Source organism: Heteronotia binoei, chromosome 1 (assembly GCF_032191835.1).
Source record: "Heteronotia binoei isolate CCM8104 ecotype False Entrance Well chromosome 1, APGP_CSIRO_Hbin_v1, whole genome shotgun sequence".
Classification (NCBI taxonomy): domain Eukaryota; kingdom Metazoa; phylum Chordata; class Lepidosauria; order Squamata; family Gekkonidae; genus Heteronotia; species Heteronotia binoei.
Genome location: NC_083223.1, coordinates 251,215,110 through 251,232,300, shown reverse-complemented (window position 1 = coordinate 251,232,300; position 17,191 = coordinate 251,215,110). Strand labels below are relative to the sequence as shown.

Sequence of the window (17,191 nt, the reverse complement as noted above, 5' to 3'; positions counted from 1 at the left end):
TCTACTTCATTTCCCAGTGGGGACTCCCCTTCTCCTGTCCTCCATTTTATCCTCACAACAACCCAGTGAGGGAGGTTAGGCTGAGAGGGTGTGACTGGCCAAAGGTCACCCAACAAGCTTCCATAGCAGATTGGGGATTCAAACCTAGGTCTCCCAGATCTTAACCTGACACTCTAATCACTATGATCACACTGGCTTTCAGGACGATTGCCTGCCAGCCATTCTCTCTCAGCCTACCTCAGAGTGTTGTTGTGAAACAGATGAGAAGAATCAAGTATGCCACCCTGGACTCTTTGAAGAAAGTACAGAGATAAAAATGCAGGAGTGAAGTCAAGTAAACAAACTTTCAGAAACTGATGTCTAAATTATCTGCACATTGCTTCTACCGCCTGCAGCAGAGCTTCGGTTATCATGTTTTGTAATGTTATGCCAGTATCACTCTGGTGTTTCAGGCATAAGGTAGGAGGGGGGAAGAGATCTCAACTTAGGAGCCCAAAGAAATGAAGTGTGCAGACTCACACAGAGCAACACATACAGGAAGCAGACCTCTGAGTGTTATCAACCTAAAGCACACATGGCAGGAAGCAGAGCTAGGCAGAGAGCTGTTATCTGGGTGGGAAGCTGGTTTCCGTCATTGGGGCGAGGATCAGTGGGTAGAGAAAGGAGGGGGCCACCTTAGTGGTGGTGGGTATTTGTGTGTGCAAAAATAGTGTGTGACTGCTGATACCGGAGAGAAAAACAATGAAAACGGATACATACAGGGTGGAACAGCAGAGAGATGTAATGCAGAATGAGAAGGAAGCTGATTGGGGTAAAAGGCGGGTGCAAGGAGGAGAACCACAAATTACAGCCCAGCAAATTTAGGTCATAAATCACAAAAGGGATCTTTAATTACTGAGTGTCAAATTTAGGAATCGTTTATCTGGAGGCATTACAGCGACAATGAATTCTGAAGTAAAAATTGTGGCTTGGGGGGGGTGGCTAAAATATGAGGAAAGACAGGGAAGACTGCAGATTTATACCCTGCTCTTCTCTCTGAATCAGAGACTCGGAGCGGCTTACAATCTCCTATATCTTCTCCCCCCACAACAGGCACCCTGTGAGGTGGGTGGTGCTGAGAGAGCTCTCACAGAAGCTGCCCTTTCAAGGACAACTCCTGCGATAGCTATGGCTAACCCAAGGCCATTCCAGCAGCTGTAAGTGGAGGAGTGGAGAATAAGTCCTGGTTCTCCCAGATAAGAGTCCGCACACTTAACCACTACACCAAACTGGCTCTCCTTCAGCCTTCTTATTGGAAGACTGGAAACCAAAGCACTGATGTTTTATTTAAGAAATACACAGGAAATTAAAAATCTGCCAGCCTAACCTCCTTCTCCGGTTAAGCTGTGGGGCGGGGGGGGGGGGGAGATTAGGGATAGAATTGTCAAGCATGAAGACAAGGCAGCTCCTGCAACCAGAAACCTGGTCAACCTAGTCAATTCTTTAGGGGTGTAGACCAAGCAACATCATGGACATTATATACCTGGATTTCCCATCAAACTCAAGGAAAACTTCAGCAAGCACTTGTAACTGGCTAAAGACCAAGACACAGAGAGAAGGCACAAGTGGGGACAGTTTTCACAAGGCAATGAATTTTGGTTTTATGAAACCACCTTGAATGATGCAGGAAGAAAAGCAGCTAACAAATATTTTAAATAAACGAAATAAATAAAATTAAAACCTCAATAAGATTTCCAGGGATTTAAGCTTTTGCGAGACAAAGCTTCCTCTATCGTATTTGATGAAGGCAGCTTTGACTCAGACCCTAGAAATCTTCTTGGTCTTTAACTAGACTCAAGTCTTGCTCTTCTTAGGCACACCAATACAGCCACCTAACCAGTGTTCCCTCTAAATTGAATTAGTGTGAGCTAAGCTAGCTCACAGTTTTTTAGCCTCCTGCTCACACATTTTTGTCTTAGCTCAGGAAAAATGGCCCCAGAACAAACTAATTTATGCAGTAGCTCACAACTTTAATACCAGTAGCTCACAAAGTAGAATTTTTGCTTACAAGACTCCACAGCTTAGAGGGAATATTGTACCCAACTGAAAACCTGTAAGGATCTGCACCAGGATTGGTGCTATTTAATTTAATTTTGAACAATGAGATAATCAAATTTTGTGAAGGACACCAAATTATCCAGAAGAGCTGCAATCCCAAACAGATGGTGAAGAAACATCCTTGATGAATTAGCAGATGATATTTACGTGAGATTCACATTAGGACATGGTTGTAACTTCAAAGATACGCTGAGTGGGTCTTAATTTAACCCTGAAAAAGAGATACTGGGATCACAGTGGGAAGCCAATGGACTGTTAACCTTCAGTGTACAGTGGTTGTAAAAACGGGACACATTAGAAAGGTGGCATTTTGGTAGGATGATAAAGGAGGGCCATGTGTGGAGACAAAAGGACTGAGGGAGGTGAGGGTATATATATATGTCAATGTTACAAGTCTCTAAGCCAAGATGGAAGAACTGGGATGCTTGGTGCTAAATGACAATTTACATAGAGTGGGCATCTCAGAAACATGATAGAATGGGAAAATCAGTATGATATGGTCATCCCTGGATATAAGCCCTATAAGCAGGACAAGGAGGGACAAGTTAGTGAAGGTTTTGAGTATTTATTTATTTATTATTTTATTACTTTAAATTTCTATCCCGCCCTCTCCGCAAGCGGACTCAGGGCGGCTAACAACATACATTTTTACAATTTAACCAATAAAAAACTACAATTTAAAATTATTTAAAACACTTAAACATTTAAAACATTCCATTGCATTTTTGGTGCTGTATCGCTATAATATATAATAGAGTAGTACATCTAAGAGGACATAGGGAGGGAAAGCTAAAAAAATGTTAGGGGAACAAATTCCCCAACAGAAGCAACATGAGTGGAAATCTTGGGCCCTAAGGGTTACTTAAAAGTGGGGGTGTACTATCGCCCACCTGATCAAACACTCAAGGCTGATCTCAAGATGGAGAAGGAAGAAAGGAGAATTGATTAAAAGATTGAATGTTGTGATAGTGGGTGACTTCAGCTACCCTCACATTGACTGTGCTTGATTTATGCCATAGAAATGAAATTCCGAGACATCATATGTGATGGTGTGCTGGAGCAGTTGGTCACAGAGCTTGGAAGCTATTAAAACCACCTAACTGAAACCCAGATAGAATGCATTCCCCCATTTAGGAAAGGTACCACCAAATCTAAAAGAATGCCTGCATGGTTAATACCACAAGTCAAGGAAGCCATAAAAAGCAAAAGTTCCTTTTAAAATGCAGAAGGTCTGCCCCAATGAAGTGAACACAAGGGAGCAGAGGCTCTGACAAAAGAAGTTTAAGTTAATAATTAGATGACCCTGGAGGTCCCCTTCTAACTCCATGATTCTATGATTAGGCATGCAAGAAGAGAATTTTGAGGAGCTGATTGCTAAAAGCACCAAGACAAGCAATGAGCATTTCTTTACATATATCCAGAGAAGGAAACCAGCCAGATAAGCAGTTGGGCCTTTGAATGACCAAGGAATAAAAAGTTTGAAAAAGGACAATGAGAAGATGCAAAAGAAGCTAAACAAATCCTTTGTATCTGCAATCACTGCAGGGCCTGCAAACAGATCAAAGCAACTATTTTCAGAAATGGAATGTGAACAACTGAGTCCAACTGAGTCGCCATGAGATGAAGGTCAGACCAATGCGGGTGGGGGGGGGGGGCGGGGGAGGAAAACCAGTAAGTGTCCAGGTCCTCATGGCATACACCTGAGGGTTCTTAGGGAACTCAAATGTGCAATTATTGAACTACTAACCAATAGATAAAACTTGTCACTAAAACCAATCACTGTATCAGAAGACTGGAGAGTAGTAAATATTACATTGATTTTTTAAAAGGGGGTCTAGAGAGAAACCAGGAAATTACAGGCCAGCTAGCATAACATCTATCCCATGCACTGTAATCAAAGACAGTATTATTAGGAACACAAAAAGGAACAGTCTGCTGAGAGAAAACTAGTGTGGTTTCTGTAAAGGGAAGTCCTTCCTCACTAACCTTTTGGTGTTTTTTGAGAAAACCAACAAGCATGTAGATAACAGCGACTCAGTAGACATTATATATTTAGGCTTTCAAAAGGCTTTTGACAAGGTGCCTCACCAAAGGCTCCTCACCAAAGGCTCCTCAGTAAACTTAGCAGTCATGAGATAAGAGGACAGGTTCCCTTATAGAAGATGATGATATTGGATTTATATCCCACCCTTCACTCTGAATCTCAGAGCGGTCACAATCTCCTTTACCTTCCCCGCCCCCCCCCCCCCACAACTGTGAGGTAGGCACGGCTAAGAGAGCTCTTCTAGAAGCTGCTTTTTCAAGGACAACTCCTGCAAGAGCTATGGCTGACCCAAGGCCATTCCAGCAGCAGCAAGTGGAGGAGTGGGGAATCAAACCGTTCTCCCAGATAAGAGTCCCCGCATTTAACCACTACACCAAACTGGCTCTCTTTATGGATTAAAAACTGGTTAAATGACAGGATGCAAAGAGCAGGAATAAACGGATAGTTCTCACAATGGAGGGAAGGTCCTATACGGATCAGTTCTTGTGCTGGTGCTACTTAATTTGAACATAAATTATTTGGAACTGGGGGTGAGCAGGGCAGCAGCCACGTCTCCAGAAGACACAACATTATTCAGGATGGTGAAAACCAAGGCTGGTTGCGAAGAGTTCCAGCAGGATCTCCACAGATTGGGTGAGTCAGCAACAATATGGCAAATGAAGTTCAATGTATGTTAAGTTTAAGGTGATGCACACTAGAACAAAAAAAAAAAATCCCATTATCAAGTATAAGCTAATCAGGCCTGAACTTACTGAGGCAGAGGGGTAAAATGGCCTTGGGGTCACAGTGGATAGTTCAACCACGTGAGCTACAGCAGTGAGAAAAGCACACTCTGTACTGAGGACTACTAGGAAAGGAACTACGGAAACAGCCAATATTATAATGTATCTGTACAGATCTATGATGTGGCTTCATTGGGAATACTGTGTGCAGTTCTGGCCACCGTATCACAAAAAGGACATCACAGAGCTGAAAATCTACAGAGGAGGGCAACCAAGATTATTAGGGGGTTGGAGCACCTTTCCAATAAGGAAAGACTGAAGAGTCTGGGACTTTTCAGTTTAAAAAAGATATGATAGAGGTTTGTAAAATTATGCACAGGGTACAGAAGGTGGTCAGAGAACTTCTTCCCCCCTCTCCCAAAATACTAAAACTCATGGGCATCAAATAAAGTTGATAGGCAGTAGATTTAGGACAGACAAAAGGGGAAAAAAAATTACACAATAAGTGATTAAAATGTGGAGTTTGCCGCCAGAGACTGTAGTGATGGCCACAGGCATAGGCAGCTCTAAAAGGAGATCAGATAGATTCGTGGAGGACAGGTCTATAAGTGGCTAGTAGCCATGGTGACTAAAGGGAATCTCCATGTTTAGAAGTAGTAAACCTCCAAATACCAATGCCATGAGGCAACATAAAGGGAAGGCCTCAGTTTCTATGCCCTGTTATTGGTCACTGTTTGAGACAGGATGCTGGATTAAATGTATCACTAAGCTGAATCAGCAGACCAAGATGTGGAAGCCAGTGGCAGAGATACCGTGACCAAAGCCATTGATAGACTGGGACTGATTTCCCACTAGCCTTACGCCGCTCTCACGCTCTCTTCTCAGGGCTTCCGTCCAATTTCACACTATCTGCCCTGGGGCTGCAACTCACTCCGCCTCTTTCATGCAGCAAACAAGATCCTCTAATAACCAGTTTCTGTTTACCATGAGAAAAAGGCAAAGCTAGTTGCAGCCCCAGGGCAGATAATGTGAAATCCGATGGAAGCCCCGCAGAGAAGAGGAGCGTGAGAGCGACATAAAGCTTGTGGGAAATTGGACTGGATTTGTCTGATCCCTTTTTAAATAAGTGGAACCTCCCTGATCCAAGGTGGTATATCTGAATGCAACAGATGCTGGGGACAGCGAGCTTCCCAAAGGCATCTGGCTGGCAAAAAGAAAAGAAAGCTGGTTGAAACAGACTAGTGCTTTGACCTAGCAAAGCAAGGACCCTCAGGGTGTCAGCACAGCCAGAGATTCTCTGGCTTCAAAGGTCAGGGGCACAGCCCTCCCCCGCCTCCCTGGCATTGCAAGGGGAAGAATGGATAGGGCTGTACCTGGTTGCCGCAGGGAAGACCGCCCAGGACGTGGGAGGGAGAAGCTGAAGGACCGTGCTGGCAAAGTTGCCGGCCCATCTAGGCTGACGCTCTTGGTGCGTTTGCGACACTCCACGGAGAGGAGATCCCGGCACTGTTTGTGGCAGCTCACACCACAAGCTGGATAAGAACATAAGAACATAAGAGAAGCCATGTTAGATCAGGCCAATGGCCCATCCAGTCCAACATTCTGTGTCACACAGCGGCCAAATATATATATATATATATATATATATATATATATATACACACACACACACACACACACACACACACACACTGTGGCTAATAGCCACTGATGGACCTCTGCTCCATATTTTTATCTAACCCCTTCTTGAAGGTGGCTATGCTTGTGGACGCCACCACCTCCTGTGGCAGTGAATTCCACATGTTAATCACCCTTTCGGTGAAGAAGTACTTCCTTTTATCCGTTTTAACCTGTCTGCTCAGCAATTTCATCAAATGCCCACGAGTTCTTGTATTGTGAGAAAGGGAGAAAAGTACTTCTTTCTCTACTTTCTCCATCCCATGCATTATCTTGTAAACTTCTATCATGTCACCCCTCAGTCGACGTTTCTCCAAGCTAAAGAGCCCTAAGCGTTTCAACCTTTCTTCATAGGGAAGGTGTTCCAGCCCTTTAATCATTTTAGTTGCCCTTTTCTGAACTTTCTCCAATGCTATAATATCCTTTTTGAGGTGCGGCGACCAGAACTGCACACAGTACTCCAAATGAGACCGCACCATCGATTTATACAGAGGCATTATGATACTGGCTGATTTGTTTTCAATTCCCTTCCTAATAATTCCCAGCATGGCGTTGGCCTTTTTTATTGCAAACGCACACTGTCTTGACATTTTCAGTGAATTATCTACCATGACCCCAAGATCTCTCTCTTGGTCTGTCTCTGCCAGTTCACACCCCATCAACTTGAAAAGCGAGTTACAGTCATGCAGCTACCCCACAAGCTCAGTTCTCTAGTCCCCACCTCAGATGGCTCATTTCTACAAAGGGAGAGAAGCTGGGGCTTAAACATGGCTGGAAAATTCATTCTCTGAACCAGAAGTGCTGTTCCAAGCAAAGAGGGAAAAATATTTTGTATTATTCACATCCTCCCTGTACTCCTATTATATCTCCCTGTATTCCTATTATATCTCCCTGTTCTAGGTCCCAATCGACTTCTGCTGGTTTTCCCTGTACCCCTACAACTCACCTCGACATTTGAGCCCCTTCTTGTAGAGTCCAAGAATCTGAAAGAGGAAAGCGACAGACACACACACAAAACTTTAGAAACTTTTAAGTTTCACAAGATCACCATAGGGACTAGCAGCCATGCGGCAGCTGCAAGTTCCCAGTGAAAAGTCCATTTAGAAGCACTACAAGGGCCCAATTCTGATCAGGAGCATGGAGGTGGAGGGAGGGGATCCTCCCTCCCCATCCTGCCATTTTCCTCAGCCAACACAGCACCAAGAGTGTTATTTAGCCGGGGGGGGGGGGGGCTGCAACTGTGAACATTCCATGCATGTGGGAAAGGGGGGCAGAGGTCCATTTGTAGCTATTAGCGCAATGTATAGTGGGGCACTATATCGGGGACAGTGATGCTCTGTATTCTTGGTGCTGTGGGGGGGGCAACAGTGGGAGGGTTTCTGGAGCTCTGGCCCCACTGGTGGATCTCCTGATTGCACCTGGGTTTTGGCCACTGTGTGACACAGAGTGTTGGACTAGGTAGGCCACTGGCCTGATCCAACATGGCTTCTCTTATGTTTTTAGGTTCTTCTCCATGCTCTGGAATATTATCCCCCAAAGAATGAGATGGTTGTCTCAATGATGCCCTTCTGGAGATCAGTTCAAACAGTTCTCTTTGAAAGGAACTAATTTGTGGTCTTTCTTATTGAAAGGTACCCTGAGTGGTTTTTTTTAAACAAAAAAGGTAGTATATAGATATCATAACATTAATTAATACATAAATTCAGTAACTAAGCTCAGGAATTTATTGCAGGTTCTCCTGCTTGCGGTGTCTTTGTAAAGACATGTTTATATGCACCATCATCCTAAACAGTGACCTAAAATGGCTTAGGATACCACTTACCACAGCTTCAGGTGGGTAGCTGTGTTGGTCTGAAGCAACAGAACAAAGTTGGAGTCCAATGGCACCTTTAAGACTAAAAAAGTTTACTTCTGGGTATAGGCTTTCATGTGCTTGCACACTGCATCAGACTGGTATCTGAAGAAGAATGTATGCACATGGAAGTTTATACTCAGAATTAAATTTTGTTAGTCTTAAAGGCATCACTGGACTCAAACTTTGTTCAATGACCACAGCTGCCACTTTTTGCTAGAAACCTACAGGTTTCTGAGGAGGTGAAGCATCCAACAGCTGCCACAAGGGGTGCTCAACAAGTATGGAACAACTTTAGCTGCTTACCTCTCCAGCATCTAACACTGCACAAGGGAAGCTTCTTCCTAACTAACCACCCCTCTAATCCTGGAGGTGGCTTTTCATTGCATTCCAGAATGGCTGGACAGAACAATTTTTAAAAAGAAAGAATTTTGCAAGATTGTGGAATTCAACTCCAAATTAAATGGTCACTTTTGTAAAATAATAATAATAATAATAAATATTTCAGAAGATGCTTAGAGGGCTACATCTGAAGGCTTGCTGAATGATTTTTAACATGACCATGCCAAATTCAACAATTCCCTCACCCAAACTTAATCCTACAACCATCTAACTAGGAATGTTGCCAGAAATTCAAATTAAGAGAGTAGAAGCAAAGGGCAGGATGTACGGGGACATTTTCCTGAGCAGGCTTTCCCAGCACAAAGTATTGTGCTTTCAAGGAACTGCCTTGAAAATTTTAGTTCCAGATCTAGTTACAAGACCTTCTCGGTTGATCAGCTTGATCCATAACCAATCCAAATTTCTCCAACATGCAGAGAGAGATGTCCACCCATCATCTTGAACTAACTCAACTGTCAAAGATGTCCCAAGCTTCAATTTTAGAGGTGGGCTCATGGGAACTTTATAGTACACCACGTCAAGACATTTCACAGTAATAACACAACCTGCTAAGTTTCCCTAGGATAAATTCACCCTTGTACTCTTTTTGTGAGCTCCTACAGCCGTCCACCTGTCGGAAACAGAATACTGGGATAGGTGGACACTGTGGATCCGATCCAGTGGGGCCCTTCTTATATTCTTAAGAATGAACCATTCCATCTCCCAGCGAAACAGCCCTCCTCACCAGGCCCTTGCACTGGCGGCAAGCAATGGGCCGCAGGAATGTGGTCTCATGGAAGCTGTGGATGAAGCCCATTTTGCCGTTCAGCTCCATGCTGGATTTCATGAAGTAGGAGATCATCTCTTCCCGACTGATGCAGCCATCCCTGTGCCATGAAGACAAGAGAAAGTAAGCAGGTATGCTTCAGTTGTGCTACTGCCGCCCGCTGGGGCACAGCCTTCCTTGGAAGGAGGGCAGCGGGTGCTTCTAAAAAGGGTGAGGCAGTGTGCCACAAGCTATTCACTCTGCAAAAGTCTTTCCAGGCAAACCTTCCCATGGCTCCACCCACCCAAAGTTCCTCCTACCTGTTCCATTCCAGTTCTGCCCACAGAAGTCCATTCTATCTACCAAAATGGCCAAATGGACCTTCTGGTGTGTATCTCTAGACTATGTAGAATGAGATTTCTTACTTTCCCCTCCTGCTGCATCCCACTGAGCTCCTTCCCCTGAAATTTTGCTTCTGGGAGGGGACCTTCAGGAATGTGCACAGGGGGTGAAGTGGGAGTGGTATTTAATAATAATAATAAATTTTATTTATACCCCGCCCTCTCCGCCAAGGCAGGCTCAGGGCGGCTTTTTGTTAGAAACCTGTTTAGTGGATGGGAGGAATTGGTGGATGCTGCCACCCCCTCTTCTGCAAGCAGAAATGACATTTGGTCAGAGGAACTGTACAGAGAGATCTGTGCTGCTAAGTCCAGGGTCAGCCAGAGAAAAGCAAGAGGGGGAAGAGCAACACTTCTGTCACCAGATTGTGAGTTCTATCAGCAGTTTTATCAGAGCGTTGAAGGCACTTTGAAGGGGGAACATTTCATGATTCATGTGCATTCCTGCTGTTCACCATACTATTGAGTTTTGCAGTGTTTCTGTTCAAAAAGCTAAAATGGTGATGAATTTTGACCCTTTAATATCTTTATGGCAAAAAGAGTACTTTTAAGAGACTCAAAACATTGCAAACAGCACTGTTCATTTTTGCACTTGTTCATATATATATATATATATATATATATATATATATATATATATATATATATATATATATATATATATTTATATTGCGGGGGGGGGAATAAGAGTCTTCCTTGGGTCAAAGTTTGAGTCCAGTGGCATCTTTAAGATTAACAAAGCTTAATTCTGGGTATAAAGTTTTGTGTCCATACAGACTTCTTCATGCACACAAAAGCTCATACCATGAATAAAACTTCGCTTGTCTTAAAGATGCCACTAGGCTCAAACTTTGTTCTATTGCTTCAGACCAGTGCAGATCTCCACCTGAATCCTTCTTAGAAGATCCCAACTGCTGAGGGACCACATGGTCAGGGAGCAAATCAGATCTGACTACTTGATAGCATCAAAGGCAAATAGAGCTACATGACCCTCCTTATGAGGCTCTGGATTCAACTTTTCAATGTGCAAGAGTACACAGTGGACTGAACATTTGAGAATTGCACATCTGAGTCAGAGCATTATTGTGTGGACAGAGAAGACATCTGCCTTCACACAGGGGTTCCTATATGCATCCAAATGTAAACCCCAACTGTGGTTCCCAGTTTTATCACACTGTGCTGCGGTGCAGTGGAACACAGCAAAAGCAAGCAACATCAGCCCAATGGCTGAAGCAATGGGAACACATTTCCTTTCCTCTCCACAAATTCTAAAGAATGCAGGCACTTTTCAAGAGGTATGGGCCTGATCCAGGTCTGCTCTGACCAAAAACCAGAAGCTAAAACCAGCAGGACAAGAAAAAAAATGTGGTACAGCAAAGGAAGCAACACCAAAACACTTTCCTGCTCTCTCAAAACTACTGTCTGTTGCAGGACTTAACGGCGCCTCTGAGCACATTCAGAGTTCATTGCCCTCACCAGTGAGCAACCACAGCTTGAGATCTAGCAGAACCGAAAACATCAACAACAAGCTTACTCCCCCCCCACACACACACACACCCGCAGCCTGCCTCCATTTCCAGCTATGAAGAAGGAGTGCTGTCAAGAGTGAAAAGACCAGGTGTCAAGTCTCTAGGGGTCCCAGAGAATGAGCAAGGTGTGATCTTGTGCACTGTGGACTGAACTGTTATGGGAGACCAGACCAGCCCCTCCCTGTTCCCACACAGTCAGAGGGGTGGAGGCAGCTACCGGAAACCACTGAGGCTGAAATGCCCCCACACTCAGTCACAGGCGGAAGAACCTGGAGCCAAGCAGCTGCTGCCTCAGTTGAGAAGCAAGCCACCAAATATGGAGTGATGTGACTGTTTGATGCCTGGGAGGGGAAACCAGGACTCCAGGGTTCTCTCTCTCTGGTCCTGAGAGGAGGCTAGCGAGAAAGGCACAGCGGTGGGTGGGCTGGGAGCCAGAACTCCTGGGTTCTCTCCCAGTGGATGCAGCCGTAAAACATTCAACATTCCGACTTTGCATTCGAGGCTGCCGGGCAGAATGCTGCTCTCACTCCCGCAAACGGTGCACACCAACATTCCAGACCCAAGAGAGTGTCTGAATTTGGCTTTCAAAGCAAAATCTGCTTGCGGGGGTGGGGAGGAAGAGAATATAAAACTGTAAACACTCCGACTTCAAACAGTCCTCTCCTGTGGATTCAAAACAACTTGGCTACCCTTTCCCATCCGATTCTTCCACCTGCTCCTCTTCACGCTTCAGCTTCAAAACTCTAGTCCTCATTATTAAATATCTCTCTGCCTCCACATCTCTGACTTTATCTGGTTTGTTTTCTCTTCCTCTGCTTTCACTCTGATCTTCACAAGCTTATTCCCACTTCCAGGAGGTCTGTCATACCGCTTGCTGCGCATGGAAAAGACCCCCTCCCCATTCACCAGCCCACTTTCCACTACTCTTCTTCCTACACCGTTTCCCCCTTGTTCCTCCACTGTCATCCAATTCTATCACATCTACTGACCTAACCTAACAACCCCTGGGCTCTCCTCTCCCTCCATCCCTTTGACTGTCCAACATAAGAAATCTTAGGCAAGGAATAAATATCTTTTGAACAGCACTCACAACTTGCCCTTGCTTAACAGGACCTACCGCATTCATTCATCCAAAGGGGAAGAACAATGCAGTTTTGACTTCAGAACTACCTTCTGTCTGCACATAATACTTCCCCATTCCTCTATTAACACAATTGTGGATTTTCTTCAATTTGGAGAAGGAAGCAGGGTTAAGATTTGCTGAGGTTCTGGAAGGGCTGCCTTTGGGAAGGCAGTCTAGCTACCTAATCTAGGACTGTGATTTCTTGGTGGTGGTAACACACTCTGCACATGCTCGGAGGCACTCCCATCACCAACTATGTGGTAGATATAGCAAAACAGAAAGGAAAAAAGTCCCAACCTCAGATAATGATGTCTGAGTCACGTATTGTGGTACAGATAAAAGGCTCTGGAGTCACAGAACTGTGAGCACCCCTCCTCCATGGCTCAAATTTAGTCTAGTGAGAGAACTACAAGTCACTATTGGAAATGGAAGTTGCAAGAGTCTATTGATACCCTTCTCAACCCATGCCCTACATGTGATGATGAGCACTCACTGATTCTCATCTAGATCTCCAAACTTGCAGAGGTATGGAAAATTATTCCTGATGATCTTAAATTCTTCCTGTGAAATGTGACCGTCTCCATCCACATCAAAGTTCCGGAAGACAGACTGAAAGACAAGGTGGGGTGGCGGGTGGGGGAGAAGGAACCAGGAGATCCCATTACAAAACCTTCAGCTCTAAGAGTCTTTGTCAACCCAACAATTCCCTTTCCTCCAGGCACTGGGGTCAGGATCCTTCCCACTCCTTGTAAGCTTTTTCAGCTTGCTGGTTGTTCTTTCTGTTGCTGCTATTTCCAGTTTTATTGACTGTGGAGATGTGACCCCCACCTCTTTTGCCTGGATTTGTTTTTGCCCCCCATTTATATCCTTCTGCTTACATTGCTCTCCGTTATTAAATTCTGCTCCTTGATTTGGTTTTCACTTGTGATAGCACCTCCTTTTTTTAAAAAAAAAAAGGGTTTGTTTTCAAACCACCGACTTTGATGGTTTGAGTGCAGAGGTGAGATGAGATTGTTCTATCTTTGTAGGGAAGCTGCCTCAAGAGTTTTGTGCCGGGAGGGCAGTCCAGAAAGCAAGGGGGTTAAGATAAACAAGAGGCTTACGGCTCCATAAAGATTAACAAATTCTGATTCTAGCATAGGCTTCTGTGGGCAAGAGCCCAAGAAAGTGTGCCAGAATAATATCTTGTTAGTCTCTGAGGTGCCACAAGACTCCTGTTTGTCTAGCACAAGACAGCCTGGTTACTGTGAAAAAAGGACACTTTACATCTGCTATTCAGCACCTGAGACGTGCTTACCTGATGACAGAAGCAAAGGACTCCAGGGTAAACATCCCTCCTGCCCCACAGGGCTGAATGCTGAGCTCTATGAAAGCTCCAATCAAGCTTGGATTTGGGGGGTGGGGGGACTCCAAGAAGCAGCCCAGAGCAGGTATCTATGCTTGGAGAATGCAGTATTCATTCACTAATAATTTAGTGCATCTAGAAAAACCACCCTGCGTCTTTCAAAACAGAAGGAATCTAGTGGCACTTTAAAGATGAACATGCTTTGATTCTAGATCAAGCTGGGTAGCTGTGTTAATCTGTCTGTAGCAGCAGCACAAAGTATGAGTCCAGGAGCACCTTAAAAACTAACACAAATTTTGTTAGTCTTTAACAGGGGTGGCCAAACGGTGGCTCGGGAGCCACATGCAGCTCTTTCACACATATTGTGCGGCTCTTGAAGCCCCAAGTGCCCCACTGGCTGGTTCAGAGAAGGCATTTGTCTCTTTAAATCACTTCTCCAAGGCAAGCTGGCTGGCTATGTGGTTCTTACATTAAACAAATTTGGCCACCCCTGGTCTTTAAGGTCCTATTGGACTTTTAAAGCATTAGGAAAGAGTAAAGACCAAATTTGTTTAATGTAAGAACCACATAGAATAAATGTCATTCAAGACAACTTAGAATAAAAACTTGTTTGTCTTTTAGGTGTTGCAAGGGGCCTGCTTAGTTTTGCAGCCAACAGTCAAACATGCCCCCCATTATTTCTGTGATTAAGGTAAGAGAAGCACACTGTAACAGGACTGTTAGTGATTTGTTTCATTTATACCCTCCTTTCTCCCTAAAGGGGACCCAAAACAGCTTACACTCTTCTCTCCTCCCCCACCCTCACAACAACCCTGTGAGGTAGGCTAGGCTGAAAGGGAGGGACTGGCCCAAGGTCACCCACCAAACTCCCACAGTAGAGTGGGGATGTGAACTTGGGTCGGCCAGATCCTCATCCAACAGTTTAACCGCTGCTTGAGTCACTCGGAAGGATCCAGTGGTGTGCAATCACCATTTTCTGTTCTTCCCTTGACCACCGCCTCCATAAAACACCTCTTTGTCATGTCCAGACTAGAGGGGCAATGGTATCCAGGATGCCAGGCTCTAAAACTGGAGCCTCTCTCCATTCTATCCTTACCCAAGACAGGAAGAGAAGGCCTCACTCACAAGCTGCTCTTTTCCTCTTCAGGCCTTGCAGTCTTCCTCGCCCCTTCCAGCTTACTGATCTGCTTACAATTTATCCTTCCCTGCCTCCAATGAGTTCAGGATGGAACAGATCATTTTCCTCCTCCATTTTATCCTCACAACAACCCTGTGAGGTAGCTTAAGCTGAGAGAGAAGGTAATCAGGGCAAGTTCTCCCAGCAAGCTTCTCAGCAGATTGGAAATCTGAACCTGGTACTCCCGGATCCTAGTATGGAATGATAACACTATACTACATCCCACCCCCTCATCCCGGTCTCCTTGTTCACCCACACCTAGGAAACTTCCACTGGCAAGCTGGTGGTACCAGCACAAATCCACCTTATCAAGTCTCTGCAATTTTTTCTCTTGAACTGGGAAATGTGAAGGGTCAGGGACACTGGCGGACTGGCCAGGGTGTCAGCTTGCCTGATGAAGTGGGGCCCCTTAAACATTAGACAATATGTTAAAAATGTTAATGTCCTTTTAGTAGCTTGAAAATATAATAGACGTTCCAGTATTATTACTGTAACACAACTAAAATTTACATTGAATTTAGGGTTGCCAGCCTCCAGGTGGGGCCTGGGGATCTCCCACTTTTACAACTGATTTCCAGCTGGCAGAGATCATCTCCCCTGGAGAAAATGCAATCTGTATTTACATTTAATATCTACTGCATACTTAGGGTTGCCAATCCCCAGGTGGGGGCAGGGGATCCCCCGCTTTGGAGGCCCTCCCCCCGCTTCAGGGTCGTCAGAAAGTGGGGGGAGGGGAGGGAAATGTCTGCTGGGAACTCTTATTCCCTAGGGAGATTTATTCCCATAGAAAATAATAGAGAATTGATCAGTGGGTATCTGGGGCTCTGGGGGGGCTGTTTTTTGAGGTAGAGGCACCAAATTTTCAGTATAGCATCTAGTGCCTCTCCCCAAAATACCCCCCAAGTTTCAAAAAGATTGGACCAGGGGTCCAATTCTATGAGCCCCAAAAGAAGGTACCCATATCCTTCATTATTTCCTATGGAAGGAGGGCATTGAAAAGGTGTGCCGTCCCTTTAAATGTGATGGTCAGAACTCCCTTTGGAGTTCAATTATGCTTGTCACAGCCTTGATCTTGGCTCCACCCCTAATGTCTCCTGGCTCCACCCCCAAAGTCCCCAGATATTTCTTAAATTGGACTTGGCAACCCTATGCATACTGCCAGTAAAATGTACAATATATGTACACCGTAATTAGTAAAAATATATATACATCTATTTCGCAAAAGTTTTAATTGTACCTTTTTCCCACTTATGTATTTTTTGAAAATTTCATTTATTTCTTATAAAAATTAAATTATAGCCTTATAGTTGTGGGTGGGCCCCCTTTGCCTCCTGGCAACCAATATTTTTAGACCCAGTCCGCCACTGGTCAGGGATAATGTATAAACCTTCTGTGCTTCCATACTGCAGTGGTGGTGCAATGGTGGTGGGGTTTACATTTAACCCAATATTTTCAGTGCTCAGTCAAGTGACACTTGTCCGGGACATTGGCTGGCTTTTTGCAGATTGGGGAAAGAGGGAACACTGAAGTCAGTCACCAGGAATGAGGATTACCTGCCATTTCTGGTTTGATTATCTGGCATTTCTGGTTTAGGGGAACTATTTATGACACTCTAATCCTGCCCGTCTTCCAAGGAGCTCAGGGAGGTGTACAAGGCTGTTCTCCATTTCAACAACCTTGTGAAGCGAAATAGAGAGTGGCTGGTCCACAGGCACTCATGACAGAGCAGGAATTTGAACCCAGGCCTTAATCCAACACGCTCTAGCTCCTTAAAGAGACTGGAAGGAAGTTCAGCATAACCTTGAGATGGTGATCATACTTTTACACAGCCAGGGCCTCTCCCTGGCATACTGCACTCCACCCCACCCTTTCCTTCTCGCCTCCTACCTCCACCATCTTCTCGATGTGCTTGCGCACGATGGCCTGGTCCGGCTTGGGTTTGGGCACCGATGCCCACTCCTCAATGACAACAGGCTGGGGTGGAGGGGTGGAGGACGTAGGGCTGGAAGGCTGGAACAGAGAAGCCAAACAAGTTGCTGGAGCCCATGGAAGAGGCCGTGGGTTTTGTAGCAGAGGCAGC

General features: G+C 44.9%; 2 protein-coding genes across 2 annotated transcripts in view; both read right to left on the bottom strand.

The window, feature by feature from the left end:
* The window catches only part of PYGM (glycogen phosphorylase, muscle associated), a 234,100-nt gene that overhangs the window by 150,804 nt on the left and 66,105 nt on the right, over positions 1 to 17,191 (bottom strand). The gene's annotated exons all lie outside the window — the stretch shown is intronic.
* RASGRP2 (RAS guanyl releasing protein 2) overlaps positions 1 to 17,191 on the bottom strand; it is a 43,730-nt gene that overhangs the window by 4,688 nt on the left and 21,851 nt on the right. Inside the window, exons 11-15 of the mRNA XM_060252516.1 lie at positions 16,999 to 17,121; positions 13,083 to 13,198; positions 9,519 to 9,660; positions 7,487 to 7,523; positions 6,237 to 6,395 (exon numbers count right to left, since the gene is read on the bottom strand). Of these exons, the coding sequence (XP_060108499.1) occupies positions 6,237 to 6,395; positions 7,487 to 7,523; positions 9,519 to 9,660; positions 13,083 to 13,198; positions 16,999 to 17,121 (577 nt within the window). The remainder of the gene's footprint in view (positions 1 to 6,236; positions 6,396 to 7,486; positions 7,524 to 9,518; positions 9,661 to 13,082; positions 13,199 to 16,998; positions 17,122 to 17,191) is intronic.